The 16,411-nt window shown below is 44.2% G+C and overlaps 1 protein-coding gene across 3 annotated transcripts in view; it reads left to right on the forward strand.

Annotated features, from left to right (window-relative positions):
* Window positions 1-251: 251 nt before the first annotated feature.
* ESRP2 (epithelial splicing regulatory protein 2) overlaps window positions 252-16,411 on the forward strand; it is a 52,210-nt gene continuing 36,050 nt past the window's right edge. The window contains exons 1-3 of one of the 3 annotated variants that reach the window (XM_081200824.1): window positions 252-424; window positions 693-853; window positions 1,856-1,984. In XM_081200824.1, coding sequence (XP_081056950.1) covers window positions 713-853; window positions 1,856-1,984 — 270 coding nt within the window. In that variant the 5' untranslated portion in view covers window positions 252-424; window positions 693-712. The remainder of the gene's footprint in view (window positions 425-692; window positions 854-1,855; window positions 1,985-16,411) is intronic. The other 2 variants (XM_081200823.1, XM_081200822.1) reach the window with 2 other exon arrangements.

Here is a 16,411-nt window from a genome sequence, read left to right on the forward strand (position 1 = left end):
TCCTTTAAAAAAACCCCTCAGAAAGCAGGTTAAGGCACTTCCTGGAGTCAGAATTAAAACTGGGGGAGGAGGAGAAAAGGGAGTTTCCCTTCTGATCTCTCTTTCTCTCCCAGTCAGGAGCAAACACCAACCCACACCAATCAGGTAAGCTCAGCCAGGCGTTGATTTCTCCCTAGGTCCCTCCCCTATACCTTTTCCAAAGGCCCAATGGCCTTGCCCCTTTGGGAGATTGACTAGGGTCACATGGTCTCACTCATGGGCAGGTAACTTAGGAAGAAGAGGAGAAGAAAAAGATTTTCCCCCCCTCCTTGATTAACCAAAGCTGGGTTTCCTGCCATGATGTCAGAAGGAGAGAAGCCTACCGCTTGTTAATTTCATCCCCCAGTCTGACCTAGGAAGTAAGAGAAGCACCTCATCAAGGCAGGTACAACTGCAAAACAGAATCTCTCCTTAAATAATTTATTTTGGTCTTAGCTACCTCTCCCTGCCCCCCTTCCCCATAGTTCTGGCTCTTCTAATATTGTCCTTTTTAATCTCCACTTTGATCACTTGGAGGAAAGGGGCAACCCTTTATTTGTGGGGGTTTGTGTTGGGTTTGTTTTATACTCGATCTCTCTCTCTCTTTCTCTCCCTTATTTTCCCCCCTTTGTTTTGTTGTTCTTTTGTTTTTTTACCTCTGCTTTTGATTGTAGCTGTTTCCCCCCCTGTGGTCATGACGGCTGCTTCTCCGCACAGTGACTCTCTGGTGGTCTTGTTTGGGGCAACAGCTGGTGCATATGGGGCTAAGCTGGGTTCCGATGAAAGGGAACTAATTCTCTTGGTGTGGCAAGTTGTGGATCTACACAGCAAGAAGGTATGGCTTCCCAAACTCCTGGTACAAAGTTGGGCGACGTGCAAAAAGGAAATGAGAAAACAGCAAATGCAGACCTACCCAAACTTGCCTGAGAGTAACCTTCCCTCTCTCTCCCCCCCCCCCCACTCCAAAGCTGAGAAGGGCTAAGTATCCCTCTTCTCCAAAAATCTCCGTAGGCGGGGGTGGAGAAACTTAAATAGTTTGACCACCTACATACATACACATATGCACTCTTACGGAGTGGGGAACTCACTTGCTTCAAAATTGTCCTTAAAATTGATTGATGGAGGGGAAAATCTAGACTACAAAAAGTGTTATCTCCCCCACTCCAGCTAATTTTTATCTGTTAGGCTTTAAATGCCAAAAGCTTTTGCTTCTTCTAGAAGTTGAGCCTTTTCCTCATTTGGGGTATTTGGTGTGTGTTGTGTATTTTTTTTATTTTATTTTAAATCAGGCCTGCATGTTGCTTCTGGGACCTATCGCTTTATATGGGAATCGAACCCAGGGAGGGGGACTTTCTGTGTGCATTAAGAGTAACTTAGTCAAATCTCATTCCCTCCCCGCCTTCATTCTTACACCCTATGTCAAATATTAATAGCTATTTAAAAAGCAAAAAAGCTGTCCAGTTGTCAATATGGCTGAGCCCCTTAATGAGAGTGTTGCAGGGTGACCTGATTGCCCATGAAAACCAGCCAGTTCTGATGGGATAAACATAACTCCTCTCATCAGGATTATATAAGAATTGCAGCCAAGTCCCTTTTTCAGGGGAAGGGAGCAAGTCTCCCGAGGAAGAGAGCAACCAAGGAGTGAACAGAATCTTGGATTTTGTGAAATTGGCAAAATCTAACCTTTTTAAAGAAATTATAAGGCAGATTCCCTTAAACCATTGTGTTTTTCTTTTAACACACATGCATGTGTGCACACCACCCTGTTCCATTTTCTTACTTTTTCTTCTCCCTCCAACCTCCCCCCCCCCATTCCCACTTTGTTAAATATTTTCAGGTAGGGACCCTGCACAAATGCTTGGTGAAGGCCGACAATTTGGAGCTGAGCGATGAATGTGGAGAGGTGACGGGCTTAACCCCTGAAGGCCTGAGCAAAGCTGAGCCACTGGATCGAGTTCTCCAGCAGGTGAGGGAAGCTGAGGGTTAATGTTAATGCAGAGAGCAGGATTCTGACTGATGCAACAAGGCAAATAGACTTGCTTTTGACTTTCGCTTTGAAATCCGCTCCACAGACCAGTTATTCACAGCAGCAATATTGCAAGCATGGTTTGTCCCCCAGTAAGGCCTGCTCTGTTTATTCACCACATGCTTGCACATTTCTGATTATTGTCTCCAGTGACTTCTAGCTGAACGATGACACGTATTGAATCTGGTGCTGTTAATAACCAGAGTTTTTGCCATGAGAGCCAGGAAGTCCCAGGTTGTAATTTCACCTTTGCCTTGAACTCCCTAAATGGCCTTAGACTATCTGTACCCCCACCCCAAAAATAACTACTACGCTTATGTGTTAACACACTCTGAAATCTCAAATGTGGTGTCTAAATGCAAAGTATAATGTTGACTATAACCTGAAGTTATTTGGTCTGCAGTGGCTCATTCAAACATGCCACTCAGTGCTTGATGTTGCCCTCATCCAGGGACAAATGTGAACTCACCATGGGAATTTGTGTATGGGTGACATATTCTGGCAGCTTTGGTTTTGAAAGCCTCATGACAAAAGTCCAGTAGCACACAGGTCTAAAACAATCAAAGATTGCTTGTACAGCCAGGTTTGCCCTCTTAATGCAATGTGGTAAGGCTGTTCCTATGGGATTTGGGCAGTGATGTAGTCTGGACATGACACTTTAAATGCTGATCTACTTGTCCAGTAAAAAAAGAAAAAAGAAAACAATAAATGATGGAGCCTCAAGAGCCTCTTTCCCCCAAATACCAAAGAGAAATTGAATAGAGAAATATTTAAATAGGATCCCTAATGGGGTTCAGGTGAAACAGAGGATGATGGGGGGGGCATTATTCTGAATATGGTAAAAAGACCGAAAGTTGTCACCAAAAGGGCTGTGCCTGTACACAACTTGGACAGCAAGCCGAACTGGTTTGTCTTAATGTAATAAGTTAGGGAAAACAACTGGTAACCCTGAGGGTAGGGGGGCCGGAGTATGCTGTCTTTTAAGCAGTCCCACCATTAGCCCATTTCCATGAAGAAACACTTCACATGAGGGAAAGGAATGGGTGTTTTAAGGGGATAGTTGTCTTTAGAAATACTTGAACGTGCCCTTCACAGCTTCTGCAAAGCCAGTGAGGTGAAGGGGGCCAGAGTATAGCTCTCTGTCTGGGGAGATGACTCCCACCACCACAAAGCTCACTGGGTGACCTTGGGCCACACGCTTTCTCTCAGGCTGACCTGGGAGCTAGTTATTACAGGGCTGATGTGAAGGTAAAAGTGGGTGGGAAAGCTTTGCATGCTACCCTGAACTACTGGGATGAAACTTTGGATAAAACTGTATTTTGGGGGGAATACTCTGTCCCTGAGTGCAGAATTGGCTGCCCTCCATATGTTGTCGACTATCAACTCTCACCAGTCTGCTGTGCTGGCTGGGGCTGGTAGGAGTTGGTAGCCCCAAACATGTGTAGGGCACCAGGTTGAGGAAGGCTGATATATAATACTTTATGTATTCTTTTAAGCAGTTCCGTAAAGGAAAGGTAGACTGAAGGGCAGGGAGTTTGCCCACACATTCAGATTTACTCAACGAGTTCTGTGGGATTTGAACACGGATGTAACTATCTAGCTCTGTGTTCTTACATTTTCATCCCGTCTTTCTCTAACCTCGAGGCCCAATGCAGTATACGTGGAGGTCCTGGGTAGTCTCCCATCCATGCTCTGGCCAGATCCAGGCCTGCTTAACTTCAGCAAGGTGGTGGCCAAACTCATATATGTTCTCCACGCAGGGACAGTTTTCCATCTAGGGGGAAAGGCTTGGGGCATTAAGACTTTTTTTTCGTCCTGAAATTAGTTGTATATGGAGTTCACGAGTGGTACAGTTCTGTGCATTCTCTGCCCCCACGCTGCCCAGCACCCAGCCAAACTGCAGCATCACGTACTGTCCTTTCTGTATGTTGCTGTTAATGTGGGGAGAGAGTTTGTTGGTTCACTTTTCAAAACATGCAAAGGTGTTTTGCCTTTACTTTTTCATATATGTGTGTCTTATGCTTTTGAGCAACCTGGAGTCAAATGGAAAAATACAACGCCATAGCTTTTTTTGGAATGTATGGAACTGGTTCTTCATATCACGTTAGAATTGCTGGTTGAGTGTGTTTGTTGGGAAAACTTGTTTAGGCTGTGGAACAGGTTAGTGTGTTGCCACTTCTGGTGACAGGGATCGGCCCAGTAAGTAATGAGCAATGTATTTCGGTGTTGCTGTGTTTTTTCCCTACATTGAATCATCCTTAGTTTTAATTATGAGTACAGCAGGCTCTGGGTAGGGCAGGGGGAATGAAGTATTTTTGCAAAAGAAATCATTAGGCGTGGTGTATCCCCTCCCCCTTCTCCTCTCTTCGCTCTCCCCGGGTAGATTTCATGCAAGACCAGTTAAGACTGTAAAGTGACTTTTCAGTAGTTTGGAAATAGCTCTGAGACAAACGTTACGTACTGCAAGTTCAATCTTGTCCTTCGTCTTGCAACCAAAGACATCTGGAACAGCTTAGCTAAGTACACTTCGTTGTTCATCTTTTTTTAAAAAAAGTGACACACTATAATTATGCTCAATACTTCTATGTGATTGTATCCTATCATCACAAATTGCAAGTTAGATGTAGCTACTGCAGCACATGCACAGAGGACATGCTGCTGCCTCTGTCTAGGTGTGGTCGATGCTTCTTGGTCAAATGAAGGAGGATGCCCTGGGTGAGGCAGAGAATTTTGAATTAAAAGATATCCACCTGAAACTCTCGCTGGTTCTTAGAAATCTCGGCTCTATATCCTGTCCTGTTTTAAGACACAGCAATTTGAACATTTATTTGAACTAAGGAATCTTCTAGTCCTCAAGACCCGAAAGCATGGTTTCAGTGTTCCATCAATGCTGCAATTCAGAGGTGTGCATTTCAGCCCATGCTAGTTCCTGCTGGCCCATGCAGTTGATGGAACCAGGACTGCCCGTTTGGTTCCCCATAGTGACTTATCCTCCGATTATTTATAGAAGAAAACTTGTAATATTCCAATCCTCACTGTCCCACCACTACCAACCCTCTCTCTTGCTGTCACACCTTGCTGAAAGTTCTGCTCCTCCTCCTTAAAGCCTTTTGTTTACTCTGTGGTCACTGGTCTTCCACCAACTTTAAAAGCCAGCAGGGTGTGTTCTTGTTAAGAGAAATACTAGAAAAGGCATTTTGTAGGACAACTTGCCTTATCAATTACGAAATGTACCTTGGCAGCTGTGGTGTGTGAAATGGCCTTGCAGCATGCACATACATTTGCAAATGTATTACAGATAAGTTGCACCCACACCCCACTCTTAGGTTTAACTTATAAAGGCTCTGAAGAGGAAGTTGAATCCTGAAAAACAGCAAATCAAGAAAAACTAAATTGGTGCCATTTCCTAAATACACACACACACACACACACACACACACACACAAAGCCAAAAACGGATGATTTACCCCCCAAAAAATAGGGATTATGCCTGCTAAAGTGGGGCACTTGGGGTGTTTGTGTGCTTGGGGAAAAGTGGGGGCTACAGTACAGTGGTACCTCGGGTTAAGTACTTAATTCATTCCGAAGGTCCATACTTAACCTGAAACTGTTCTTAACCTGAAACACCACTTTAGCTAATGGGGCCTCCTGCTGCTGCCGCACCGCCGGAGCACGATTTCTGTTCTCATCCTGAAGCAAAGTTCTTAACCTGAAGCACTATTTCTGGGTTAGCGGAGTCTGTAACCTGAAGCGTATGTAACCTGAAGCGTATGTAACCCGAGGTACCACTATATTGAACTTGGGGAGTTGCCACTGAGCCCACACCCTTTAAAATTGCAGAAATAAGCTGGAAAGGCAAGGAGATTGTTACTTTTGAGCTAACTACATATAAATATATTCACTCCCAGTGATCTAAAACATTCTGTTAAGTATCCTGTGCAATTGAGGTTCAGAAGTTCTGTCTTGCTTAGCAGAACTTACAAAGCTGCCTTATCAGAACACAGATCCATCTGGTAGTGGCAGCAGAACTCTGGGATTTCGGACAGGGATCTTCCCCAGATCTCCCTGGAGTTGCTAGGGATTGAAGCTGGGACCATGTCCATGCATAGCAGATGCTCTGCCACTGAGCTGTGGCTCTTCCCAGATTTGAGCAGGGAATCAAGAAAGATTTCAGTAGATGGGGGTGAGAATCCCAGCAAGATCTGAAAGTCTTGTCCTTCAAACTCTAGTCAAGATTAAATTGCAAAAAGCAGCACAGTTTCGGAGCATTTGTTGTGGCTGCTTTTCATAGGCAGAGCTGTTGGCACACACCAAAGGCTCATCTAGTCTAGCACCCTCCTTCCCACACTGCAGTGGCCAATCCCATGCCTCTGGGATACCCACTAGCAGGACATCAAGAAGGCAAGAGCCCTTTCTTGTCCTTGCTTTCCAGCAACTAGTATTTGGAAGAACACTGTTCTGGAACTTGGAGGTTTTGTTTGGCTATCATGACTAACAGCCACTAGTAAGCACATTCCTGGAGGATAAAGAGAACGCTCTTTTAAATACATCTAAGCTGCCGGCTGTCACCCATAAAGTGCAACAGGTAATTCCTGCCCTGTAATTCGGCCTCCCTCAAACTGGTGCTCTCTAGATGTTTTGGATTATGACTCCCATCAGGGGCAGTCAGAACATCTGGGAGGCACACTAGGTTGAGAAAAGCTGTCATAATTACATGAAACTCATCCGCTCAGGAAAACCACCCTCTGCTTCTTTTGAAAATGCAAAGGGATTCTTGTGTCACATTGCAACCCACGGTTCAGTGTGACATGCACACTCATAAAGGTCTCCACGGCCATCATTTGAACTTGAGCCATCAGACAATGCTAAAACAATGCTGATGGTAGAGTTGGAGCTAGTTGCAACTGGCAGTTGCTGGTGTTTGCTGCAGGAATCTTTACCCAATATCCAGGAAGGCCAAAATGAGGAGTTGACACATGCCTGGAAAATATGCAAATATAGAGCAGCAGTTGACTAACCTGAACCCAGATGTTGATGACCTACAAAGCCCATGAATTCAGACCATTGAGCATGCTATCTGAGGTTGATGGGAGTTTGCCCAGTGACATCTAGACAGCATTGTTTCCTTCCTCTTTGTCTTGACCTTCTTATAGAAAATAGCACTGTTTCAGAGTCAGAAGATCAGCAACCTGTTTGAAGCATAGGAAGCTGCCTTGATCCTGAGTTGGCCCATTAGTCCATCTTTCTTAGGTCAATTCTAGACAACCTGCTTATTGAGCAGTAATCAAACTCCCAACAACCCCAGCCAGCATGGCCAATGAACAAGTTGTCCAACAACAGTTTTGGTGTGCTTGAGTCCAGTCTTTCCCCATGCACATTAAGTTGTATCCAATTACATTCTATTCAGTTTACCCATTGAAATTCATTGGCCTTAGTCCTGCCCATCAATTCCAACAGGTCTACTCTTGAGTAAAACATAGTTGGAGACCATTGATGGTACACAAATATAACATGTTCACAATATGATTGATTGTGAGCTTTAGAAGTCTTTATTCTAGCTCAAACTTTTATTGATAGTTCTCTTTGCTTAGTCCTGATTTAAACTCTCAAGTTGCAGGGCTAGCTTTGCATTATCTTATTTTGTTTAAAAAAAAATCTGAGTCCTTGAAGATCAAAGGGAACCTTCACATAGCTAAAAGCCATGTGCATAGCTTGTTCAGTATGGATCTAAGTATTTGGTTAAGTCCACAGGGACAATTGCTTATAGCTGCTGCAGCAAACACAAGGTAAGGTCTTTGACATGTGTAGACACTGATAGCTCTGTCTGCAAGCCCTCTGGCAGGGATATTTGCTTCTTTTTGTCTGACTTGGAAGCAACCTGGATGAATAGGCTGGATGAATCTCCTGGGGGGCATATTTTACACCTCTCTTATCTCCTCTCTTTCACTCATTCTATCCCTAGATTGCAAGAAGAAGTGTGTGAAACATGAATGGCATCATCAGTTTTTCTTTTGGCCTTTGTCCCTCATTTGTTGTAGGGGATCCAGGTCCCACTTTCCTTAATAGTGTGCACCATGCATGTGTATGGCATTTCCACAGTTCCATAAGCAAATGTATATAGGTCATGTCTACAAGGAACTAAAATGTTTTCCTTCCATCTGTTATGAGGTTGGATGCATTGGCATTTGGTTATCTGTTGTTGTAATAATGGTTTTCCGTGCTGTGTGTTCTGAACTACTGCTATCCCTGAGTATGTGAAAGATGACTCTTGGCTCAAGAGAGTGCAGGAAAAAGTGTGCAACATTTTGTGATATTTGTTGGGTCAAAATTTCCCTGCTTCACAGCCAGAGGTGTCTCATAATCAATGTCTAAGTGCCAATCAAAGGCCGTTCAGACATCTTTGTATTGTGTGTTTGTGATTTTTTGTGCTAATTATGGTATTGGGGCCATTACATGTGATCTCACTTTCAATACTATATGTTTGAGATGGTTTTCAATCAATCAATACCTTGAAAATTCCTGCTGAAATCCTGTATATATTTTTTCTTGAATGTGCTGGTGGGTGGTGTTCTCACTTTTATTGTGCTATAATGCCTCTCTGGACAGAAGTAATGCAGTAGTATTCAAGAAGCATGATGTGCAGACAGTCCAGTATAAATCTCTCACTAATGTATTCTTATTGCATCAATGACATGTTGCAGAATATACCTGCAAACAAATTGGAGGGGCGCTAAGTCTTGTCTGTTAGTTGCTGTATTTGACAGTACATTCTGCACGCATCCCCTGCATGATAGCCTTGAATCAATGTCTTATTTCCCCTGACAACTACACTTCATTGAGCTTGGAATTCTAGTGGAGATTCTAATGTACTCTGACCCCAGGGCACCTCCAGGCAACAGTTATGCTCATTCATATAAGGCAGAGGTTTTCACCCTTTTTGAGTCCATAGCTCCCTTGACCAACTCCATTCTTTCTGCAGCACCCCTGTGGGGTTCAAGAGCCTAGTTATGTCACCCCTTGCCTGCAGAGCTGGCAGCCTCTAATCCTTTTTCAGACACCCTCCCTGCTGCTGCCCCTAGTCTCTGAGCTGTCTCCTCCCCACCCTGCCCCAAAGAGAGGTGCCTCTTCACACTGCCACACTGCCTTGGAAGATGATGCCCCCAGCCTTAGTGGCCCAATGGAGACTGGCCAAAGGTGAATGTGAGGCCAGCACCTTACCTTGGGAGGCAGCAGCAGGTGCTGCAGGGCCTGCATGGTGAAAAGGCTTCCCTTCAGCACCGGGCACTCAGCTCCCAGGCAGGCCTTGCACACAGCAAACACAAGAAAGGCCAACACAACGCCTGCCTGCCCAGTCTGTCCATTCCCAACAGCAAGGGTTGGCGGACCGGCTGGCTTGGCTATCTTGCCTGCTTGCTTGCTTACTCTGAGGCTACCTCAGCTGCTGGCAACCAGCACCCCCTGGCCAGCCACAGAGGCACCATTCACTTGTAGCCAGGGCTGCTGCAACAAATAGCCGTGCAAGCCTTTGGGCAGCAGAGACACAAGAGGGCATCGGAGGAGGGAGGGAAAGAAAAAAAAAGAGATACAGAGACCAGTGTTGCCTGCAGCACCCCTGAACATCATTCAAGGCACCCCAGGGTGCCATGGGTTGAAAACCACTAATATAAGGCCCTGTCAGCACTATACATTTAAATCAGCATCATACCACTGTAAACAGTCATGGTTTCCCCCCAAAGAATCCTGGGAACTGTAATTTAAGGGTGATGGGAGGTGTTAGGAGACCCCTATTCCCCTCCCAGAGCTATAGTTCTTAGACTAGCTTAATCAATCTTCTCAGGGAAATTGGAAATGTTCCCTAAGGGGAACTGGAGGCTCCTAACAGCACTCAGCACCAATTCAGATAGGAAATCTTGCTGGTTGGTTTGGTGCTGCACTTGTTCTAGATTACTACCAGAATTGTTTTTACAAGAAGAAACTGTTGTATCCAATTTAGTAACTGCATAATAATACAGGAGCAAAGGAAAGTTTTCTGCAATGCTTAAAAGGAGCTTTGAGGGTGCTCAGGTCCTGGTTCTTGGTATGTGTCAGAATACAAGGACCTTTTTGCATTTGTGAAATTTTGGCAGGCATGATGCTTCCACTGATTCCCACCAGCAGATGGAATCTGTCTTTATTCTTTCAGACTAGTTTGGTTCCTGGTGTATTTGCTCTTAGTAGGGGAAAACAAATTTCAAAATATGGTCTCTTCTTCCAATGCCTAGTGGGAACTCTTCTTCATTTAAATTGCAAGGAACATCATGTTTCCTTTGATATTCTGAAAAGGCACTGGTAATACATAAAATGTAACATGCTGGAAGGCAGGTCATTTAGCAAACTAAAATTATTCAGCTGGTTGACAGGCTTGTTATTACTTTGCTTTTTTTATTGGGCTTCTTACCTGCCTTTTACCACAAGGTCCCAGGGTGTGTTGCCACAATATAAAAATGCAACATTAAAATCTGTTGAAAGGAGCTGGAGGCTGTAGTCCTGCAGTCCAGGAAGGCTGTAACCCCTTAAAATATCTGGAGAATGTGATTTTGGGGGCAACTTACCGTATTTTTCGCTCTATAAGACGCACCAGACCACAAGACGCACCTAGTTTTTGGAGGAGGAAAACAAGGAAAAAAATATTCTGAATCTCAGAAGCCAGAACAGCAAGAGGGATCGCTACACAGTGAAAGCAGCAATCTGTCTTGCTGTTCTGGCTTCTGGGATAGCTGCGCAGCCTGCATTCACTCCATAAGACGCACACACATTTCCCCTTACTTTTTAGGAGGGAAAAAGTGAGTCTTATAGAGCAAAAAATACGGTATTTATTTATTTAACAAGACTGATATACAGTACCATGTAATCAACCATAACTTCTAAGAGGTTTCCATAAAACTGTAGAAAATATTCATAAGAAAACACTGATGATAAAATAAAACTTTAAAAGCAAATAGACTTAAAAATTATGAAAAGATGGGTGAAATCACCAGTTTCAAAACAAATATTCATAAGCAAATCACATGTGTAAGTAGGTTTGCCTAAACAAATATGTTTTTAGCAAGTACTGGAGGCACCTTCCTAATATCTGTGGGAAGGGTATTCCAGAGAGTAGGCGCTGCTGCTACACAGAAGAATCGATTCCTTGCAAGTGCAGAATGATCATTATGTTGGTTCCACAGATCAAATGGGCAAATGTTGGATGAGGTGATCCTTCAAGTAAACTGGTCCCAAGCTTTATATACAAACAGTAACACCTTGCATTTGGCCCTACAAGGGAACTTGTGGTGGTAAAGCACTCTGGGTGAATGCAGCGCAGTACCATGCTCGAACTGACAGTTCAGGAAGGCTCTTAAGAGCAGGGCCTAGGTTGACTTCGGTGCATTCATGTCTGGTCCTGCAGATGAGTGAGAGGCGTTGGCTCTTGGTAGCCGAAGAACAGAGGCATCACTTTTTCTCAACATCTGTAGTCTAGTGAAGTCAGCAGAAAATGGGCTGCATGTTTTCAACTTAAAAAAATAAAAGAGGGGTTCGGAAAGGACACAAGGGAAGATTACAGCCCTAAAATTCCTTCAGTCTGATTAACAGGTTGCAATTTTGTTTCAGGGGAAACCTGTTCTGCAGCCTTTTCCTCCTTCCTCTACCACCCCCCACCCCGCCTTCACCATTTGATGGCAAGGGGCGTGTCCCTTTTCTACCTCTTTATATGGCCTTGCAAACCATCTTGATTTTATTCCACATTTTTAAAAAAGGGGAGGAGTACGGAAGGAATTATTGCAATAATGCATCAGGGGTGGAGGTTGGGAGTATTTCTGTCTCATTGCAGGAGTTTTCCTTTCTTTGATATGCACCTTTGGCCCCATCTGAAAAAGTGATCAGGAAAGCTGATTCAGCAGGATTCCTTCCAATTTGAAGAATTAATTTGGTGTGGACGAAAATGCTGCTTAGCCACTCCTCTGCAGTGTATGGAGGACTGAGACCTGCCTGTGTGTTTGTGTGTGTAAAAGTACTACAGTGGTACCTCAGGTTACAGACGCTTCAGGTTACAGACTCTGCTAACCCAGAAATATTACCTCAGGTTAAGAACTTTGCTTCAGGATGAGAACAGAAATCGTGTGGCGGCGGCGCAGCAGCAGTGGGAGGCCCCATTAGCTAAAGTGGTACCTCAGGTTAAGAACAGTTTCAGGTTAAGAACGGACCTCTGGAATGAATTAAGTTCATAACCAGAGGTACCACTGCATACAAAAGTAGCGTGTTGTTGCTCCACCCACTTTTGCCTCTGGCCCCACCCACCACTTGCATGTGTTCCTTGAAAGGTTTGCTCAGAAGGAAATGCTGACCACATGGGCTGGGAAAGATTCCTCACTCCTGCTCTCCCGACCCCCTTTTTCTTTTGCCTGAAAAGTTCCCCTGCCCTTTAGAAGCAGTGACAGAAAGGCACAGGGCTTTGCCACCAGCTGCATATTTAATACATTGCATGCCTTTAAAATGCAGACCAAACCTGTGAGTTGCTAGGGTAAACTTTGCTTTTGCTGCAGAAGAGGATGCAGGTCTGGTGGTGGATGGGAGGTATTAACAGTCCCTCACCAACATGTCTGTCAGGTGTTTACCTTTTCTTTGGAGCCAGCCAGTGTTTCTTCCACAGGGCATGTGGAACTGAAATGCCACTGGACTTGGGGTTTGATGGAGCATGGTTCTGTTTCCTTCTCTGATTTAACTGGGTGTCAGTCAACACTTGTCAGGTGTTCATCTGTGGTGGTTGATGCCCACTGAGACTGGTAGTGGCAAAATGTCCTGGGCCGGTCCTGCCCCAGGCTCTCCCTCCGCTGCCCCCAATCTGCATGAACTAAGTCCAAAGGCTGCATAGAATTAGGTCAAGGTCTGTAGGTTATTTCTCTGTCTCCCACCTCGTAATAGCAGATCAGGGAGGGTGCATTAATTATATGGGTGTGCTGGATTTTGACTGACGGATTTGCTTGGTTGCACTTATTTGCCAGTTTTCTGCCAAGGCACCCGAGGCTATTTACAATATTAGGATAAACAAATCATACAAAATATTCTCAGGGCAACTTCAGGAGCTGCTGGCACAAGCTCCGTGGTCTGGGCTTTATGGGTGTCTTCTGCATTTCCCCCATGGCCTGCAGGTCTTAATATCCTCAGATGGGGACAGGGATAGGCAGCCCCAACAGTTCTCTCAATAGCTGATGAGAACCACAGACAGGGGAGTGCTGTTGTGCTTGGGTCCTGCTTGCAGGTTTCATATTATGGCATCTGGGTGGTCACTGTGAGAACAGGGGGCTGGACGGGGTGAGCTACTGTTTTGATGCAGTGGAGCTTTTCTTAGGTGCTTATGATTCTTCTGCAGAAGTTAGGTTTTCAGATATATTAGTAGTAGTTATTTTTTTTTGCACCTCTTTCTTGGTAGCATCCATTTCTCTTTTGCATCAAGATTACCTGCCCCTTTACCTTTCCTAGGGTCAGTCTGCATACTATTTAGTTCTACTTCATTCCAGTCAGCTTTCTTCTGAAGTATTGCCAAAAATAGTGTGCGCTCTTGAAAAATTCCATTAAAAAATTCAAATTTCCAGAAGTGGCACTTTCTTAATTTTTGTTGCTGCAAAAAAAAAAAAAAAAAAAAGAACTGAAGAGAAGACCAGAGTGTTGTCACTGTGCTGGCTGAATTTGATGGGAATTGTAGTCAAAACAGGTTGGCAAATGCTGAAGTTAAGCTTTGCAAGAGTTCAAATGGATGGCTATTAAAATTGGTAGTTGGAGAACAAAGATGCCTTCACTCAGTTATCTGGCCTTCAACATAGCAATGTAACATGATTTAATGGGTCAAATGCATTTCAGAATTAATTCCTACAATAATTATTTAGCTGTGTGCTAGGTGCTGTATGGAACAAATATACAATGCAACTTCTCTATATTGATAACCCTGTCAATGGGAGAGTAATCTGAAGGAGTCCATAAAATAAAATGCCTGGTGCACCATTTTTAATTTGGTGGACTACTGAATCATGTTGATTCACCTGGCTAGGGGATGGTGTGCCTCTGTGTGTCTGTGTCTGTGTATCTGTCAAGGGAGCAAAAGCTGTAGCTCTGTGGAAGAACATCTGCTTTGTATGCAAAAGATTCTAGGTTCAATCCCCAACATCTCTAGTTGGGGCTGGGAAAGACTTGATTCTGAAACCCTAGAGTCTTTGGGGAACCTTTGGCTCTCCAGATACTGCTGAACTACAACCTCCATCATCCCTGGTGGGAACTGTAATTCAGCAACACAGATAGAGGGTCGAAGGGTTCTCATCCATGCCCCAGATAGCTGTTGCCAGTTAGTGCAGGTAGATACTGAGCTAGAGGGACTCACTTCTTGATCTCACTTCTTCAGTGGCAGTGCCCTATTGCTAAGCATGAAAAAGTACTTTTGTACTTGAATTATCAGTGATCATTAAAATAGAATCCCAGAGTCCGCTTTACTGTTTCATGCCTGAAATGGGTCTCCACTTGGTGTCCATCCCACCACAAGCAATTTCTCTGTCACATCCTATAAAACAAGCACCTCTCTTTGTTTTCATCTTCTAAAGTGTCAGAGAATACAAAAGCACATGCACTCCTCTAATGCAGTAGTTACCTAGGATCGCATCTGAGGTCTGATGTGCCATCGCTGGTTTCTTCTACTTTCGCCAGGAAAAGGATTACCCTGTTCTTTCATAGAATCATAGAATCATAGAGTTGGAAGAGACCACAAGGGCCATCGAGTCCAACCCCCTGCCAAGCAGGAAACACCATCAGAGCACTCCTGACATATGGTTGTCAAGCCTCTGCTTAAAGACCTCCAAAGAAGGAGACTCCACCACACTCCTTGGCAGCAAATTCCACTGTCGAACAGCTCTTACTGTCAGGAAGTTCTTCCTAATGTTTAGGTGGAATCTTCTTTCTTTGCCTTAAAAGTAGCATTATTTTCCCCTCCCCTGCTTTCTGCATTTTGCATTTACTTGTGCCAAGGCCTAGGTGACAGCACTGATGAATCCATGTGCTTAATAAATGTGCAGAAACTGAAGACCAGGTGGAAGTTTCAGATAGGTTGAGATGAGTCTGCAGAAAAAGGTGCTCTTTATTCTAAAGTTAGCACCACGCATGCCATGGGGGGGGGAGCATACTTGATATCTGATGTGGATTTTTTTATAAGAAGTATGCGTACACCAGCCTTGCCCCTGCTGGTGGGAGTTGTAGCCCAAAGCACCAGGAAGGCTGGTGTAAACGGTTTCCCCCAGCTCTGCAGCTATTGTTTAGCCTTCCTCCTGATTGGTCCAGCTGTGCAGTACAAACAGTGAAAGAGTGTTGGGTAAATACAACGGGACCATGCTTTGCAATCAATAGAGCAAGTGCTAAAGATCACGTTGCTTAGGAAAGCTTGTCCTTGGAATGGGGGGAGAGAAAGAGAGAGAGAAGGCAAGAGGAAAACTAAACACTAACAACACACTGCAATGCCCACCATGGTTGGTTTGTTTTTTACTGACTCAGTCTATCTGTGTGAATGTGTGAATTCTTAACAAGTGTTGCTTTTTAGAAATAGCTTTGGAAATAGTTCTCGTAGTTCACTGTCTACAACTAAGCTTAGGTAAGAGTTGAGGCTGCACTTGTTGTCATACAAGAGATACCTAAGGCGTCTCTTCTCTCTTCCCACCCCCTTTAATGCAACCACAGAGAGGGCTCTGAATCTGATGGGATCAGTAATGCAAAGAGGAGGATGCCTTAGGGCCCCTCCAAATTGGAGGTGTGTTGGGAGTTTTTGCAGCTGCCTTCTGCAACATGTCATTAATGCAATGCTCACTCCAGCAGCACAAATACTAGAATTGGAATGATACAGAGAAGATGAGCATGGCCCCTACGCAAATTTGTCCCACATTTTAAAAATTAAATAAAGGGGGGGGGGAGACACCCAACATGTTGTTAATTAAACAGTATTGTATTTATGCTGAATGGTCCACACATCATTATTGCCATCTAGAGGAACCACAAAAGTGGGACAGAAAACCAAATCGAGAGCATTTATGGTGTGAAAGGTTGCAGGATTTTTACAGAAAATCACAGGGCACAAACATATTACAAGTGAAACACTATGCCCACCCTGAAATTTTCCACACCAGTTTGGTGATTATTAGTTTTTTGTTAGCATTTTGGTGTGTGTTTCTCCTAAATTTGTGTCTGCTACTTTTCTTAACACAATGCATTTAAAGATTTTCATGAAAAAATATTTTTATACTTTCCCCTAATGCAAAGGGGGCTAGCTTATGCCCCCCCCCATGACATATGCTGTTTATCCACAACCCTTAATTGTTC

This window comes from Podarcis bocagei (genome assembly GCF_964188305.1).
Source record: "Podarcis bocagei genome assembly, chromosome: 7".
NCBI lineage: Eukaryota > Metazoa > Chordata > Lepidosauria > Squamata > Lacertidae > Podarcis > Podarcis bocagei.